Consider the following 19,920-nt stretch of genomic DNA (forward strand, 5'->3'; position numbering starts at 1 on the left):
TGACATGATTTTTCTGAAAAGATATAATTCCACTCCCTTGGACAACAGTTAACACATTAAAGATGTTTTCGGTCTAATGTAGATTATTTTTACATAATTGTGTTAATCTTTTTAAAATAATTATTTTGTTATTAGAAAGAGAGTAAGGATTCTATCACAATAGCTTATTCCGAACATTATATATTGAGTTGGGAAATTCAAGTAGAATAAATCTACCATTTTGAAGTAGATATCTGAATTTCTTTTCTAGTTTTTGAATGTAGATTTCTATTTATAATTCGTATTGAAAATTCAAATCAAATCTAACTATTAATTATTAGAACTTATAAATGTTGTATTTACAATTCTATATTTGATGTTTTGTTGTATATTTTTTTTGTCAAATGCCAGGTGCCAATTTTTAATAGGTACAAATTTGTATTAAGTTGTGTTATAGCACAACACCATATCACAACATGACAATGTATAAATGCTTTCTAATTATCATGAGGCTTGTAAACCAAGTATGTAAGTTTGTAGAACACTTCTATCATTGCTTTGTAGGAAAAAAAGAAAAAAAAGAAACCTCTAAGAGAAGTTTTTAAAAGCCAAATTCTAAATGTATAGGTCTAATTTTTTGTCATAGAAGTATCATCAATGTTTTTTTGTTGAAATTTTATCCACTTGATCTATTTCTATATGTATTTATTTATTTTACTTAACTTTATTTATTTTACTTATTTAAGTAGTATAGATAATTATGATAATATATTTTTTTTAGAACTTATTTTATATATAGCTATTAGATTCTAAATTTTTTATGCTAACTTATTTTTGATTAGATTCTAATTTTTCTAAAACACCTCAAATAAATCCTAAATAAATTATAATCAAACATGAAAAACTCCTTAAGAAATCCTGAAAATATACTAATAGAAAATATAAAACTTTCTATTGTTTTTTTATTGAAATAACTAGCTTTATTGTATACTATATTGTTTTACACTATTTTTTAAAATGATTTTAAAAAAAATCTATTAAAATTCAAGGCTTTGTCATAATACCAATAGTTTTTGACTTTTACAATACAAATTTTATATAGTTTATTTAATTCCATAAAAATGATATATATATATATATATATATATATATATATATATATATATATATATATATATATATAAATTTACATGAGAAATTTAATAATATAACTTATATAAAGACCAGTTAAGTTTTTAAAATTCAGATAGTGAAACAAGCATATCAAACAATAAAAGAATAAAACTTAGAAATATTTATTTTGATATATTTTTTTTAGAATTAGATATATTATTTTAAAATCTTAAAAAGAGATTTTTTTTTTAAATTATAAGATTTCAAATTAATTTTAAAATGCTAAAATTGAAATATATATATATATATATATATATATATATATATATATATGTGTGTGTGTGTGTGTGTATTTGTGTGTGTGTATGATTTTATACATATTTTATACATGTTTTTTTGATAGAATCAAAACTACATACATATTTTATACACGTTTTTTTGATAGAATCAAAACTACATAACTAAAATTAAATTTAAATTATTTGAAATATTAAGAAATTATATTAATCATGTTATTTTAGCATCATAAAATAAAAATAAAATGATATTTTTAAAAAAAAATTCTTAGAAAAATAAAATTACTTCCTTTGCAAACTAACAATGTTGTATTATATAAATATCAACATCAATAAATATCACAATAAATATATATTAAAAATATCATTGTATATTTATTTAATATTATTTTATTTATAATCTATAATTATACATAAATTAGTGGAAAAACAATTTTAAAAATGATGTCTTTTTTTGATGTATTTATCTATTCTTATAAAATCCATTGTGAAAGAATATCTTTTTAAAAAAATTACCATAAATTTGAAGGTTAATCATTTATGTATTAAATTTTTTATTTCTTATTACTTTTTCAGAAATATTTATATATAAATATATATATATATATATATATATATATATATATATATATTACTAAATTCTAAAAATATTGGTACACTTTTTTTTTAAATATTTAAAAATTAAAAAAAAATTAAAAAAATAATTTTTAATATATGATTCTAATGTTTAATTTTTCATTAAAATATTAATTTATTATTTTAATTATTTCTACAATAAATATTATTTTTACATATAATTTAATTATTTTTTAAAATATTTGATATCTTACATAGCCAAAAATTATAATAGAATTCTACTTGCGAGATTTATTATTTTTTTATATAAAGTTCTATTAAAATATAGATTTTTTACTTTTCGTTCTAATATATTAGTTAAAATGTTGTTGTTTACAATATTTTTAATTATTTTCTTAAAAGAAAATCATTTGAAAGAAATAAGCTCACTATCTTATGGTGCTTTTTATTGTTGTTTATATTTTATTATAGTTTGTGAAATTATTCTAAAAGCCTGTTTTAACAATAAATTTAATATTTTTTGTCTTTATTATTTATTGTCTAATATTGAAATTTATAAATAGTGTATGTATATTTATAATTTTTTTAAAAATCCATTTTCTATATTTTAAAATAATTTTTAATAATCTATATATAATTCTTTTTGAAAAACCCTTAATTAATTTTTTTTAATATTATTATGATTCTACATTAATATGCTTCTTTATTCAGATTTTACCAAATAAGAAAAATATTTTCTATTAGAAGGAACCTACAACTTGAGTACCAAAATAGATCAAGTGTAGTCAAAGATGTAAGGTTACATAATGTATTTAGCAATGAGGTTAAGCTTAAGCATTTATTTAGTTCATGTGTAGAAAAAGATATAAGGTTGTCCAATCCATTTGGCAATGATGTTTAGTTTAAGCACTTTCTTAGATCAATTGTAGTTTAACAGATAAGATTGGCCAATTCATTTGGCAATAATGTCAAGCTAGAGCATCCATATACATTAAATGTAGCCAAAGATGTAAGGCTGTTTGATCTATTTGGTAATGATGTCAAACTTGAGCACTAAGATAGATCAAGTATAGTTAAAGATATAAGGTTGTCTAATTCATTTGGCAATGATGGCAAGCTTCTACAATTTTCTAAATTAAGTATAACTAATGAAGTAAGTTTCTCCAATGATTTTGATAATTCTTTTAAATTATAACAATCTTGAATATTGAGATCTATAAATAATATTATGTATTTAATTTTTTAGATAAAGTAATTAAATTTACACATCTTTCTAAACATAATTCCAATAGTGTAGGATTATAAAAAATAGAATTTGAAATATTTTATATGAATTCACAATTTTTCAATTGCATTATATTTACACTTTTTTATTTTTTCTAAATATTCTTTCTATCAAAGATTTGTAATAATTTGTATGTTGATGGTTTTTCTAATTTAGAAATATTAGAAAAATATTAATTATTCTTTGGTAGTCGATCATTTTTACTTTTTATTAATCTATTTAATTTTTAAAATGCTTTAAAGATAGAATATCATACATGTCAAATAAATTAAAAAATTCTTTTGCATTTTGGTCATTAAGATGAGTTAAATCATAAAAATTTTGACATTTAACTTAGTCTTTGTTTAGCTCCATCTTTTATATTATCTATATATCAAAAGTCTAATCTTATTTATTTTGTCAAAGTGTAATCAACTACATTCAATACCAATTTGAATTATTTAGATATGTAGATTAATTGACTAGAAGAAGAGTGTTTTTATTGTATTTTTTAGTTATATTCTAGTCTTATGTAGTAAGCTTTCTATTTTCTTACTAAGTTTTCTCACTTATTATAATTATAGTACTTAATATTTGTAAAGATTACCAATCTATGTTACTATACAGAACTATTATTTTGTCTTCTTTTACAACTACATTTTGACAAATGTTGTGTTTCAATATTCTTTACTTTGATCTCTTACTTTTGCAACAAGAGCATATTATATCTTGAGTTTAAATTATTACTATAATTAAAAATTCAACAATGTTTGATTTTGTATTATCTATTAAGCATGTAACAAAGATGTTTAGGTTGGCTTTTCTACTTATATTTGAAGGTTAGTCATCTATTATATTTTGTGTGGACTTTCTATATCATTTTCTTGTTTGTGCAAGCAATTATAATGTTATTTTTACCAACATAAAGTTGTATTGGTCTATAGTAGCCAAAACAATATTTAAGTTTATCTTTATTTTCTAAAGAATTTCCTTCACTTTTTCCTTCAAGCTATTGTTTGAATACTTGAGTTAATTTGCAAATAATTGTCCTTATGAATGTTGTAATAAATTTTAATACCACATAAAAATAATAATAATGATTTAAAACCTTTTGTTTTATTATCTATTACCAAATGAAATCAACACCTAATAAATAATTTATTGTAATCAATCAAAATGAGTTTTTGTTTCCATGTGATTAAATTAGTAACAAAGAGCACCAATACCTAATCTTTTCTTAATGGTTATACAATACAGAATCTATGATCATCATTTTTGTTGTCGTCTAGATTAGTGTTTATGATCAGATTTTAGGCTTTAGGATTTTAAGGGTTTAGGATTGTAGGGTTTATGCTTTATAAGTCATTGTATTGAAATGGAATTTTAGGTGAAGTCATGTCTTGTATTGAAAATTCCATTTCAATACAAATCTTCCTGCTCTCCACTTCAATCACTCTTGAGTTCCTTTGCTCACAGTCAGCTGTTTGAACCTTGTCTAATCATGTAGAAATATTGTGCTCCTGGTGCAAGTATAGACGCTATTGGTCGTGGTCTGTGCCACGCTGCTCACAAGTGCATCCTAGTGTGGACTTACCTCAGATCACAAATATTTCTTCACATTGTTTCAATGGATCACTTTTCAAGACTACCATTATGATTATTTTTATATCATTAACTGTGGCTTTGATCATACTGTTTTTTGGACGTAATGTGCAGAATTTTTAAAATTAAATGTAATACAGACGCAACATAAACCCACTTTTGATTCTGTAAAATTATTTGTGCTGATTGGACATGAATTGTGGTAGTGAGGCAGTGATATTTCTTGATTACTCTAATTTATTGGTTGCAATGTGTGCAATCAGTTCACACATCTTTCCCATGATAGTTTATAAAAGTTCAGATTTCAACGAGCAAAATTACTCAATTGCTTCTCAAAACTTCTCAAATCAGTTTTCTATTGTGAGTAATTTCAAATTTTACGATTCTCACAGTTGAATTTAAATTTTAAGAAAAAAAAATTAAAACCTTGAACCAAAATGTAACAAAATATTACAGGAGTGAATAAGTGCTCTTAGGTAGCTCCAGATAACACATTTTATAAGCATCAACATGAAACAATCACACGATGCCATGCGTTTTTACATCAAGGTATTTTATTTCAAAAAATACAAAATTGAGAAATCGGTTCTGCACATTTGACTGTAACTTCACTGTTTCGGCAAAGTGCGTCTGTGGAAACAACTAGGTTCATATTTAACTCCTCCCAAAATACGAATGTAGATCCCAAGATCCTTCCACTACTACTGCAATTACACAACCAACCATGCTGCGTGTTGCATAAACCATGTTCTGCCTCGCTTTCCACTGTTTGCCATTAGTACACTGTCTAAGTGATAACGGTAGGCTCTGAGCGACCCGTAAATTCCTCCATCTTTGACAGCTTCAAAGCTACCTCCACCTGAAATTTTAAAAAAAAAAAAGATAATTGACTGAGATGATTGTCATGTTTTACAGATTGCTGACAAGAAACCCTAATATTCACGGGTTGAGCAAAGAGAAATGAATACATCATCTACATTTTTCTAGAGGAGAGATGGGGATGGGAGCGCTTACAAGAGGTGCCAGAGCCTCAGCTGAGGGCTTGAAGGTCTTGGTAGGATCAGCTTCGTACTGCTCAATGTAAAGACGAATTGTAGCGCCGACTGAACCTGTTCCTGAGAGACGGAATACCTACAGATACAAGTGTATTTTAGAAATGATGTAAGACACGGAACCCATAGAAGCTACTATTTCGTCAACTAGCCTTGCCAAAAAAAACACACGTTGGGTACCGTAAACATACCCATATGTGCATGTTTGTGAAAACGAATAAACCAGCCGATTATGCTTTTAGCATGAGAATTGCAATGATAACACGAATAAAGACATGGTAATGTGGAAAAGAAACGTACCAGCCGAGAACCATCCTTGAAAAGATAACGGATACCCTGATGACAAGACACGGACTGGTCAACTGGGTCCTTGTACTCAAACTCGTCTGCTTCTTGAACCTCAGCAACATCTGGTCTGATCTTCTTGATCATACTGAGCCAGCAGAATGTATAGAGTTGTGACCAATGCAGCAATTGGAAAAAGAAAGATAAGCACACACTAAGCAGTGATTACATGCATCGTTTTTTCTAGAAAATTATTGCTGGAATTAGTTGACCCGTATAAATCAGAGGCAGTGCTACAAAACGAATTCGAAACTTACCTGTTCACATCATCCAGATTTGATTGGAGCTCAACAAGATTCTCCATAAGTTTTTTTGCAGCATCGGAATCCACGTTCTGTGCATAATAGAGAGTAGTCGATTAGCATGGTCTTAAAGATGCGAGAATTTTATCATGAATAATCAATTCTGTAGGAGATGAATTGAGATGAGTGAAACCTAACCTCATAATCGTAACGCGTGTAATAATGTCGACCATAGGTGTTCCAGTGTTCAGTAACAATCTCTTCCACTGTCACAAGCTTATCACCACCAGCTTGCTTGTTCCTGTGAGCCAGAATGGAGAGCCATGCCAAAACAGCCCAGATTCCATCCTTCTCTCTTATGTGATCAGAACCTGCACGTCCGAGGGGTAGTTTTTAAGAACCTAACATTTCTGGTAAACAATTCTGAAGATCACAAATATCATCCATCCAAGCATACTACGTAAAAGGTGCACACCAGGTTACGACAAATATAAGACAACTTTGGTTGACTAAAAGTGATTAAAGTAATTGTTTTTAAGAGCTTAGACCTGTTCCAAAACTCTCTTCACCGCACACAGAGCACATGCCGGCATCCATGAGGTTACCAAAGAACTTCCACCCTGTTGGTACCTGTAGCGAATTTCAGCCAAATACACAAATTCACTTCATGAGCACCTCGCGAGAATACGATGAGGGAACAAACACAGCAGTGCGAGAACCACGCTGCAGTAATCCTGGATTTCCTAAATGCACCAATTCAAGACGCTGAACCAACCTCGAAAAACTTAAGGTTCAACTTCTTAGCCACCACATCAAGCGCAGCGGACGTTGGCATACTCCTGCGAGAACATGTCATCTTATCAACTTGAACAGGGTACAGTGAATTGCAAGACATTTACTGCAGACCATGACCTTGAGCAAACTGACTGGAATAAAAACAAAATGACTAAACCTCATACCTGGCAACTCCCTTCAGACCACCACTGAAATAAGGGATGGCTCCAACAGCATTGGCTGCAATAATAGCCACAGAGTCTGACGGGGTTACAAAAAACCTGCACTCAAGACGCAATCGTGTGATAAATGTTTGTTAGTGGGTAAGATCAGGTTTAAAAAATTCACGTGGTCCCACATAAACACTGTAGAGCTCTCCGAAAATCAAAGTCTGTTCCGGAGATCTAGGTTAACTGCAGTAAATTGCACAAAAGGAAGAATACAGAAAACATATGAACTACCACAAGAGAATATTGGGCGATGTGGTTTCAGTGAGACGCTCTGATCATATGTACCTCTTGCCAAGAATCATGTTCCGATCAGCATCACCGTCAGCCGCGGCACCGAATTCCGGAACCTCATCTGGTTGGGTCTTGCCCAATCCCATGACTTGCACAAGTTCCTTAGCATAAGTTAGGTTTGGGTCAGGATGACCTCCACCGAAGTCCTCCTGTATGCAGAAGATATGTCACGCTCAGAGACGAAGTGGTGAGAGACCCACAAATAACTCACATAAGCCCGAATAGGTTAAAACCTGCACTTTAAGGTCTAACGAAAGTGCACGTACCATTTGTTGCATAAAATAAATGTCTACAAATGCAGCTACCATAACTTTTTGAGTTGTCAACAAATCATCAATTCACAACATAATGCGTTCAGACATTGTGAAGTCAGTGCGTAAAATTCAATCTCATGAATTCACCTTCGGCTCGCAGTTTAACAATGAGCTTTCCTTTGCTCCCAATTCTTCCAAGAAGATCTTTTTGGCGTACACACCAGCAACACCATGAAGTGCATCATAACTGATCAAGCAAGACGACGATTGTTAATATTGGTGCTAGTAAAAACCGTGAACGATAAAACGGGTCTAGTCAAATGTGACATCAAATGGGTTTAAATACAACTAAATAGGTCACTTTACTATAAAAAGATAACTGTCTCACTTACCAGAAGGTAAACTTAGGGTTTGTGATCAAATCCTTGATTGCTGTGAAGTCAAAAATAGACCTGCACCAAAAATTAAAGTTTTCTTTAATGAGCAAAGCTGAATTAGAAAGCTAGAGAAGCAAAAATAAAACATTCGTTGACCTGATAAGACATCCAGGAACGGTTGAACGATGCATAGCCTCTGTAAGGAGCTTACTTCATCAATTTAACATAATCCTCAGTTGAATCGAACACTTCCACGTCAAAGGTGCCATTGGGTCCCTCAAAGCTGGTAACACCAATTTGGGTCACATCAACCTGGTACAATAGAAACCAATTGTCAAATACCAAACGTTTCCTGCTTTAAAATATTAACTTTTAAAAACTACAAAAAATCTGTTATAAAAATACAACGTGACAAGTATAAGTACATTTGGGATGCCATCCGCAGTTCGATAAGCTGTAATCTTCTTGGTATTTTCATAAATCTTGTTGGTCAAGCTTTCAGGAGCTGGACCTCCGTTTTCACAGTTGTACTTAATTCCAAAATCCTGTATGAACCAACACATTTAATTCAGCTCCCAAACATTCAGAAATGGCTTCAATGTCAACCCACTACACAAGGGCACCCAGAGGAATGTCTTGTACATAAATGCAGTAAATGCACGAGTCTGAAAGAAACTACTTGTTAGTTCCCGTGGAAGTGGAAAAGTTAGATCACCTCGTCGGGACCACCAGGGTTGTGGCTGGCAGTCAGAATGAAGGCCCCGTAAGCCTTTTCACCCTGAAACCCCTCACATTACAGAAGTAATAAGTATGCAATTGTCACCCACATAAAGCACAGACCAGAGCCAAACTGTCAAACTGTATAAGATAATCGGCGTATGTATTACCCCCTTCAACACCTACCTGACTGTTAACTCGGTTTCGGATGATTGAAGACACAGCGGGGGTGGATAAAAGTGTGTTCTGTCCGACCCACACTCTCTTTACGCCATTAGCAGCGGCGATCTTGATGACGATCTGCAAGAACAACCATCTGAATCAATAGCAGACCTCTGTACACTATCCTCAATTGACATATTAATACATCTCCCATACACTGCTGTGGTAATGAGGAAAGAACTACTTCAATTAGTGAAGGAATGACCAACCTGAATAGCTTCCGTCGACCAGTAACGGCCATCTCCAGATACAACAATGTTGGAGCCTGCACAGGAAACAAAAAGTAATATAAATGACCTGTTCAGAATACATTACGTGTAAAAAGCCAGATTCTCAGATATTATGGATGCGATTGGAAATTACAAGAATGTGATCTATGTAAGAAATCGTGTTCTTGTTAACTAGGAAGCCATCGTCCATTATGTAAATCTCGTTGTAGCAAGAGGACATAAAATGTGTACTCTAATAATGAAAAAAATCCTTTTATGAGAATCCAAAACAGTTTCAGATGTAAGATTACGAGTTCGAAATAATTTATGGAAGATTTGAACTGTGCAACACCTTTCACTTTCTCCGAAGGAAGAGCATCGAAGGTAGCCTGAACAAAGTTGGCAAGATAATGCTCTTGCTTGAATACTGTCACCTGCACAGATCAGATTCAAATAGTTTAAATACGCTCAAATATGAGCTACGTCAGACCATCACATTATTTCCGAGTACAATGGTCAGGAATTGCAATGCAATGTGCGGCACCATCAATTGCACGTCGCAATATACAATTACTTATCTATATTTTTCTTGACAATTCACAATTAATGAATGGCAATCGATGTTGGTGCAGTGACTAAGTGAAACACTACACACATTGAAGAAGCAAAGTTCAGAAAAAATAGTGGGCAGTAAAGAAGTTTATTTAAACGAGCTGCATTTATAATCTGAAGAAAGCATGACAAAATTCGAGGGTATGATGAATTAAAAGATAGAAACGAAAATTGTTAATAAGCACCTTCTTGCGCAGACCAGATGTGCCAGGCTTCTGGCCATCGATCGGCTTAGTTTCCTGCTCCACCACCTTAAAAAGACCCATCTTACAAGACCTGCACAGAGGAAAAAAATAAATAAATAACCGGAATTACTCCACCTTACATTACATCACTTCTAAGAATTTATCTCCCAGATAATGAAGTTCCTCTTCACAACAAGATCCCACAAAAAACACCCGATGCAACTCATACCCAAGATCGACAAACTCCTTCATTTCTCAACTCAAATTTCCTAAATATAGCATCAGAATGCGCAAGCACGCGACAGCGTGCCCACACAAACACACCCACGACACAAACGTACACATTTCTCCCAAAAAACAACAAAGAGATCCTCGGATTTGCCTGATAGTCTCACCTTCACTTCCCAACACCGATCGATCGATCGACCCTCTAACCAAACAACCAAATTCAGAAAACCCAGGAAAACCAGAAAATGAGATTCCTAGACACTTCCAAAGCCACAAGATCGAAGCACAATAATCACAATGTGTCAGCAAAATAGATATATTACAACCTTGCACGACGTCGCGGGTGCTGTGAAACGAAGATAGGCAAAACCAGAGTGCGCGCGAGCAGAGTACTTTACAATCCACCGGTGACAAGGAGTTACAAAAGGATAGTCTAAGTGTGGACCCGAACGGTCTGGGTCGAGAGCAGAGACTACTTAACCCCACAACTGCATTCCGATCGGTTCAGAGATCAATGTGTCAAAAGGCGAGAAGAAGAAAAGTTGGCAGCCGATTCAGCGACGAGTGTTGGTGGGGTCACGAGTTGACAGGTCCACAAATCTAGGGTTGGGTTGGTTTTCGCTCACCTCTCTCCCGTTAACCCCAGCAGCAGCACACATCCATGAGCTTCCTCTTCTGCTCCAATTCTGATCTCACTTTCTTCAGATCCCCAATAAGCTAAATAAAAATAAATAATGTATATATATATATATATATATATGCCAAAGGGCAGACAAGCTGCCCGTTTCAGTGGCAGTGCGGGGATGCGTTGCGGATATTCCTGGACTCCCTACCACTGAAATTGAGTTGCTGCTGCGTCGGATTGCGCAGCTGCAGTTGCTGCTCGCCTCTCATCCACACTGAAAATGTGCAGATGGGTGTTTCTTCTTCATGATTTGTCTGTCAACTGCAGTCCACGACAGGCATGATCACCCCCCCCCCCCCCACTCCTCTCTCTCACTCTCTCTCCCCCCATCTCTCTCCCTCTCACGGGACTTCTTCGTCATCGCTGACTGCATCACTCATCGCTCCTCCTCTTGGGATTTGCCTCGTTTGCAAGCATCCAACACCACGTAATATCCACTGCGTTGAATTCAGCGATGATTTGTGCATTGTTTCGCACACTTCTCGTTTGTAGAAGTGCAATTGCAGAGCATCGGAATGAGTGTCTCTCTCTATCCTGCAACAAATGCACCAATCAAACTGGGTATAGGTATTAGTATTATAAACATTACTAATGTTATAATATATTATATATTCAGAAAAAATAGCTGTAGCGTGAGAAGAAGGCAATTTTGCATAGGAATTGTGCAGTGATAGTGATCAATATTTTGCAACAGTTTGGGTTCTCTTGTCCCAGTCTTCCATAGCGGAGCAGATTCGATTGTGTTGTGGCACTGAGTCAAAAAGGTTGCCCATGTGGATGCACAGTTTTGCACCCAAACAAACAAGCAATAAAACTATTAAAATGGGAATAAGTATTACATTTAATTGGGATTGAGGAGGAGATATGTATAATTATATTTATATTTAAATACATGTATGTATTTATGTACAGTTATATTTATGTGTTTATGTATTGATATATATATATATATATATATATATATATATGAGAGTGCTGATGGTTGTTGTTGCAGTTGTTGTTGACAAGAGCAACTTCTCCACTTCACATCCAATGAAAGAAAAAGCCCCAGGAATGCAAAAAATAAATAAAAATAAAAATAAATGAAAAAACAGGAGGCTCTGGAATCATCAATATTTCTACGCTCCTCCATTTCATATGAATGTGCTGTTTCATGTGAGTGTAGTACCAAACCCATGCCCATGTCTTTTTGTCATGTGTTCTCAATATTGATTTTTCCACCGTAGCCTAAACTCTTGCATAGTAATTTTGACAAATTTTAGTCTTATTAAATTGTCTAGTTGAACTACAAGAACCTTACAATATTAACAAAAAAATATTGTAATTTTCTTATAACTTAGAAAAGATAGAGTAAAAGGAACTATAAGCTAAGTGTTCCAATCATTGACTTGATACTAGGAATAAACAAGCAACTTTAAGATTACTAAGAATTGATCAATTTTAATTTGATTTGCATTTCAGAAATTAAAAAAAAAATAAAAATAATAATTGGCAGAAAAAGTATGAATAAATTGTATATAAGGTTTTATATAGACATTGTTGTTAGTTGTACACATTTTTTAAAAAATTAAGTTTTATACATGCACACACATAGTAGGAATATAATTTTAATAGACAATGTTTGATAGGAAAATTATTATTTATTAAAAATCATAATATTCAGAATAATACATATTTTTAATTTGGTTTTGATTTATTTTTGAATTGGATTATATATATATATATATATATATATCTCTTCCATCTTTCAAAAAATATAATTTCCAATCTATTAAATATTTTTTACCAAAAGGGATTATTTTACACAAGCATTTAAACATGCATATGGTTTTTTAATAATAAAGTAACATGTAACAAAACTTTGAATTTATCACTTGATATTATAGTAATACATCAGACAAAAATGTCTTAACTAGTAGCTAAGTGAAACAAGCATTCAAACTTGGTAAATATATTTAAGAATTCATTTATGTGTTTGATATATATATATATATATATATATATATGTGTGTGTGTGTGTGTGTACATATTATTTTTTAAAGCCTTAGATTTGACCCCTTTAGTGGCAAACGGTTTATCAAATAGTAAGATTGTATTCTTTCTATTAAATCTCTGTAAATTAATTAATGAAATCAAATTACTATGCTAAAATGTTATATTGAAATTTACATGAAAATTTATGATTTTGATGTTTACACAAAGAAAAAAAAAAAAAAAAAAAAAAAAAAAAAAAAAACTGCAGTGTTGACAATAAAAATTATAACTTAAAATACGTATATATATATATATATATATATATATATCAATACCTTGAATACAATACCTTGAATACAATAATAATCTTTTAAAATTTTGACCATAAAATCAGCCCTAAAAATTATCTCATATAATTATTTAGATTTTTTTTCATTTGATACATATTATTAAAATTAGCATAAATTTGAAATAATTTAAAAGATATCATCTTATGCATTTTATGTCTATATTATAATATTTTTGGGATTTTTTTTAAAACAGAGACATTAATTACTTAAATCTAATTTAATTGAATATTGAATACACTCGTATAAGTGATTGGAAATGTTAATAAATTTTTTTTATAGAATTTTACATTAGATCATTGATTATATTGAAGATATTTTTTGCTCATAAAACTTAAATAGGTAAATCTGAAAGACATCTTAAGCCATTTAAAAATAATCACAAAAAATTAATTATTTGAAAGAAACATATATAAATATGTGTAAATATAAACATATATATATATATATATTCTTAGAAAAAAATTAATCAAAAGGACATGAAAAAAAATTACAAATATTTGCATGATATTATGAAATTTATGAATTCAACACTATTGATTTGTGCATATTTTTTGAAATTTATTATTTTATCAATATTAGAAAATATATATAAATTCTTAGAAAAAAATTAAACAAGTTAAAGCTTTTTCAAAAGTGCTTAAATTTAAAATGTAATTGCAAATTTATTAATATATTTGTAATTATATTGCAAATGCATTTATAAATTTATAATTTTTTTATATATCTATATCACTTTAGTTCAGACACATTTGATTTTTTAGATATAGAATCAAATAAAATGATTATTTAAAAATATAGATGTTATTTAATTCTATTAGAGTTTATTTTAAAATTAATAGTTTATTTACATACTTATATATAATGTATTTATTTAATTATTTCTAAATAATTACACATAATACTATTAAAGGTTTACAAGAAGATTATTTTAATATGCCACACACATTGGAATCGGTTTTTAAAAGATTAGAATTTTAAATCTTTCTTTTTGGATATAAATTAAACTTTATCTGAAATATTTAGGTTTATAAATCAGAGCTTAATTTTAGATTTACATATTCTTTTCTCTAAAAAACTGGATTATTTCGAATTAATGGTTTTATATTTGAGATTTGAGATTATTGTTTAGGATTCAAGTTAAAATTTAGGACTCAATTTTTATTTAGAAATTAGTTATAAATTTAATGTTTATGGTTTAATTTAAATTTTAAGATTCAATCTCAAAGTTTGGCTCACAAGTAAATTTTATGATTAAATTTTTAATTTAGTGAAGAAAAATTTATACAAGTAAAATTAATAATTTTCTTATTATGATTTAACTAATAATATTTTATTATTTAAAGTTTTATAATTTATATTTTATAATTTATTAATATAATTTACAATCACAAATAATGTTTATTATTTGTAAATTTATTTTACAAATAAATCTTGTACTACTATGTATTTTCAATTTTGACTTTATTTATTTCCTAGTATCAATATAATATTTTAAATTATATTAATGTTAAAAATACACAAAATCAAAGAATAAAAACAAACAAGCTTGTATATATGGTGCATATTCTAAGTTCTATTGGATTATAGTATATCCCCTATAAAATATAACTTGCATTTAATAATCTAAGGCAATCTTTTCATGGTTATAAAAGACAATGAAACACATTTTTTGTACACCTTTCAAGTATGTTTTCATCAAGTCCATAGTAATATGTTCTTTCCATAATTTTTAATTTTTTGTTGATATATATATATATATATATATATACACATATACATGTAATAGGTTATTAATAAAACCCAACAAGAGTTGTTATAATTTTTAATGATTTTTTTTTAATTTGAATGATTTTAATTATAATAAATTCAATTTGAAAAAAATAGTACACATAAGAAAAAAATTAATCTAAAGTTTTTAATTATAAGTTCTACCACTTAATTTTCTTTTAAATAAATGTCACAGTCTTAATTCAAAATATTGTATAAACCTTCTATTCTAAACCATTCCAAGATTTGATCTCAAATCAATCTGAATGGAAAACTTTAATTAAATCTCTAAATTTAATGATATGGTAGATACTAAATTTCATAAAATCTTCTAAATTCTAAAAATTTAGATCTTAAGTAATAGATTGTACACTATGTACAAACTTTGAGGATTAGTTCTATTTTTTTATGTAATTATGGAAGAAGTTCTGAGATCAAATCCTAATTCACTTGACAAATCTTAATTCTAAATGAAAACTTAAACTTTAATCAAATTGATATTTTCGAGTATAAGCTAAAAATCTTAAACCATGATTGAATCTTAATTCATAATTCAAACTATAATTTTGAGTAAAAAAGCTAATCCTTTTTTAATTAATATTTAAATTCTTTTTTTATAAAAAAACACTAATCTTTACCAATATTGATATTCTAAACTCTAATTTAATGCCAGAATTTGGATCTGCTATTTAATATTTCAGATGGAATCTAAAGGAAATCCCAGAAAATTCTAGATTCTTAAAACAAATTATAATTTCAAGTTGAAGCTCAAGTTTTATATCAAGTTATAAATTTCAATCATCAAATTCTAAACCTAAACCTCACTAACTTTTAAATCATAATTTAACTTCTAAATCTAAAATATAAATATAAATTTCAATTCAATAATTTTAAGCCTACAATTAATTAAGCCTACAAAGAGTGACAAATATACATCCTAACATGTATTTGTGTAATAAATTATTGCAATGTGATTCCAAGCATTTGACCTCTGATGTTTAGTAGATTTCTCTAGATTATTCTGTGTATACTTATAACTGAATCTTTCCTTGCCTTAGTACTATCAACTTTTGGAGTTTTAAAAACATCAAAGTGTTGATTCTGCTGCCCCAATTCGTTAGTTGTTATTGTCAAGAAGAGTCTCATTGAATACACATGAGAGTCCTTAATGCAACTTAAACACTTTCTAAAATCAAGTAAAAATTGTCAAATCTGAAACTTGTAAGCATTTGTAATATTAATATAATGTTTTCAAGAGGTAGTAATACAGCAAGAGTTGACAAAATAATACCACTCAAATCCAACACACCAAGCTTATCTTCATCTACACTTACCACACAGTCAATTTTTCTCAATTTGTATTAATTCTCATACAACTAGTTTGAACGCAAGTTTGCTTTGCCGAGTCTGATCAAATCTTCACTGCAGAGAACCCCTTTTTCTTTTCCATGTCTCCGCACTCACACTACTACCACTGTTCTTGAATTTGACTTCAACGCACACATTCTGGATCTTCCCGCACAAGATCAGGCCCACATTCACTTCTACAATTGTTCTTGTTGATCTGATACAATGAATTGATTTTCATTTTGCTTCAAAACTACCACCTTGCTGCATGTGCTCGCTAAATGAAACCCTCGCTTGGTCGCTTGTTCTACATATTTGTTCGAGACTCATCTTGGTATTCTAGTGTTGATCCACTCCGACTACCTCTACATTGGCCATTTCACGTGATCCCTTGATGTTGCTAGATCACCTCACTAGTTCGATTACTCGTTTTCTTCCTCTCATCCCAAATTTGCATTCTGGATTGAGCACAAAACTCTCTTCGTGTCGCAAGTCACTTCTGCACCTTGTTCTTCAGTATTAGTCGGCGTTTCAGTTTTACAATCGGTGTACTGCTTTTAAAGACCAATTCTGGCTTAGATCGGAGACCGCTCCTTGAGTTGAGGCACAGTTTGTCATGGAAATTGCTGTTTAACTCTTCGAATTCGCCGAAACTTTTAATTTTGTTGAGGATTGAATTTGTCGTCAGGTTGATTCCGCCTTTGCTTCGCTGCTTGATCTCTTCTAATTGTGGATGATTCTTTTTGCCTCCTCGCCCTGAATCTTCCCACAGCTTCGCTAGTCTTCACCATACTTTTTTGGAAACCAATATCTGCCCTACAAATGCTGCTGCAATGTTCACCTTTGTTGGATATCATCTCGACTCCCTCTGTCGTCTTCTCCGCCTCGGAACATTCAAATTATCCTTCTTCAGTTCAGTATCGTATCTCTCCACTTCCTTGGTTCATTCATAAATCCACGCTGCTCTGTTCAGATCATCCTCTTCGAGCTGTTGTTGCGGCTATTTCTTCTTCCACGACTTTCCGCACTATCTCTCACAGAACTCCTATTCGGATCGATGTTGATCGATACTCAACATTCACTTCGAGTTATGAATTTTGTGCTGCACTTACTGTCACCTTTCTTAAATACAAATACCTTCTTGGTTTTCCCTAGTTTCCGTACTGCATCCTGCTGCCCTTGACTAAGGCCTGGTTGTTTCTGTCTCACAGTTCCTCATTTTTCTTTGTTCCCTTTCAGGCTTCCTATCTGTGGTTGCAGCCACCATTCATCTCTTTCAGGTTTTCGCAATAGATTTCGACTTCATTTAGCTCTTCTTCTTCTATTGCCTCAATTACTCAATTACCCAGTTCCCAACTTACTCTTCCAACGTTGATTCCAGCTTCCTCCCGAGCTTACCGACACCTTGACTTGTCATCTGTGTCAACTTCTGATTCCAAATTCTCAGATGAGTCGCTGGTGCGCTTGATCCCCGGTAGAAGCGTATACCCGGTTGGTGATGCCCGGATTTCCTAGAAATGTAATGGTTCTCATTTGAAGCCTTATTGGAATATTAAAGAATATTCTAAATTACAAAGTTATTCCTATTCCCTGTTGATACTGTTTTGTTATCTTGTCAAAAAATAGTTTTGCACCACAAACCTCTAGTCTACTTTATTTTTATTCTTATTTTTATAATTTCTTTTTCATATTATTTCAATCTAGGTTAGATTTTTTACTATTTATTTTTTTCCATTTAAAAAAATCATTTAGAAATATTATTTTTAAAATCATATTACATTAAATTCCAAACCTTAACCAATATTTTTGATTCTTCAGATTTTTCTTATTTTCTAATTTATACTATTTAGTATCTTATATTATACATGAATATCTATGTATGTAGTTCTAATTTATACTATTTAGTATCTTATATTATACATCAATAGCATAGTTTGATGTATATATTCAAATCAAATAGATTTATTTTTAATCTCATTTCTAGAGACTTATTTAATATCAAGTTACTATTGATATTTATGTCACAAACATCCATTTTTATTTTAATAATTGTCTATATTACATGAAAAGATAAAAGTAGGTAAAAGTTGATGAATTTAATAATATTTTATAGATGAGTTTTTTAGAACCTTCAAATATACAACTTTGTCTTTATACATGTCTATAGGTAATTAATAGGTTAAAAACTTGGCCAACAAATTGGCCATGTGTGCACATGTTGGCCACTTATGATACATGTGGCACACATGTAAGATACTTGTCTTACAAATTAAACATGTTTGGAGTAACTTGGACATATGTTGGAGATCCTATTGAATGATATCATATAACTTCTAATTAGATAATATATGAAGAGGCATGAGTGAGTGTCACGGATATATATCTACTATAATTATTTTTTAGATAATATAAATTAATAGAATTAAGTAAACGTAGGTTAATTTCACAATACCTTCTAGAAGTGCTTCCTAGAAGCTTTTTAGATGCTATTTTAACTTTATGTATGTTTGTAGTTGATTGTTAGGTTAGAAACTTGGTCAATAAGCTATCCATGTACTACATGTGTTGGTAGCTTGCGGAACAAACTAACTATGTGGCGCCCATATACAAAATTTACCTTGTAAGTCAAGATACATGTCATGCAAAGTCAACACATTTTTAGAGGTTGTATACAATGTCACCACATAGATCCTAGGTAGATAATATATATAGAGGTAGGAATGAAGCTAAAAAAAGACTAAACTATCTCAAAAATCCTAGATCCTTCTAATCCACAACAACATAAAGCTTCACCACAAAATAAGACAAAATAGATGAGAACAAAAATAAATGGAACTAAACAAAATGAAAGAAAACATTAAACAAATGAAAACAGAACAACATTGAACAGAACTGAACAAAAAGATGCAAAACCAAATTTTACTAAGAAAAAGGGTCTAAAGCTATACCTGATCAGATGTCCAAAAGGCCTTGATCAATCATATTTATGTCTTGTCATATTACTTTGGACTTTCTAGAATGTCAATAAGTAGTGGATTCCACCTAGATAATTATCCTAAGCCTTTTTTAGAAGGTTCTATAGTGGACTCTACCTACATAACTGAGTTCACTAACCTAATCCCAATTCTAAAAACTTCCATGGTATTAATATCTATACAATTATCTTATCTATACCTTGTTATAGTTAATCTCTGTCTACTAATGTGGAACGTCTATATTTCACTCTTAA

At 30.4% G+C, this 19,920-nt stretch overlaps 1 protein-coding gene across 5 annotated transcripts; it reads right to left on the bottom strand.

Annotated features, from left to right (window-relative positions):
• Window positions 1-5,366: 5,366 nt before the first annotated feature.
• Window positions 5,367-11,593, bottom strand: LOC112277516 (putative phosphoglucomutase, cytoplasmic 1). Of its 5 annotated transcripts, none has more exons than XM_090247701.1 (19): window positions 11,195-11,593; window positions 10,341-10,431; window positions 9,896-9,977; window positions 9,544-9,599; window positions 9,299-9,412; window positions 9,111-9,173; window positions 8,821-8,940; window positions 8,607-8,707; window positions 8,411-8,470; window positions 8,166-8,265; window positions 7,759-7,913; window positions 7,429-7,524; window positions 7,245-7,308; window positions 7,018-7,099; window positions 6,668-6,840; window positions 6,485-6,561; window positions 6,183-6,218; window positions 5,845-5,961; window positions 5,367-5,689 (listed from the first exon to the last, which is right to left on the bottom strand). In XM_090247701.1, exons 2-19 carry the CDS (start codon window positions 10,419-10,421, stop codon window positions 5,680-5,682), a joined length of 1,587 nt encoding a protein of 528 aa, XP_090103827.1. In that variant the 5' UTR covers window positions 10,422-10,431; window positions 11,195-11,593; the 3' UTR covers window positions 5,367-5,679. The 5 variants fall into 5 exon arrangements, with proteins under 5 accessions (XP_090103827.1, XP_024365726.1, XP_024365727.1 ...); XM_024509958.3 differs by having other exon boundaries at window positions 6,183-6,315; XM_024509959.3 differs by lacking the exon at window positions 11,195-11,593 and adding an exon at window positions 10,895-11,060.
• Between the last annotated feature and the right edge of the window lie 8,327 nt (window positions 11,594-19,920).

Source organism: Physcomitrium patens, chromosome 25 (assembly GCF_059467195.1).
Source record: "Physcomitrium patens ecotype Gransden chromosome 25, ASM5946719v1, whole genome shotgun sequence".
NCBI lineage: Eukaryota > Viridiplantae > Streptophyta > Bryopsida > Funariales > Funariaceae > Physcomitrium > Physcomitrium patens.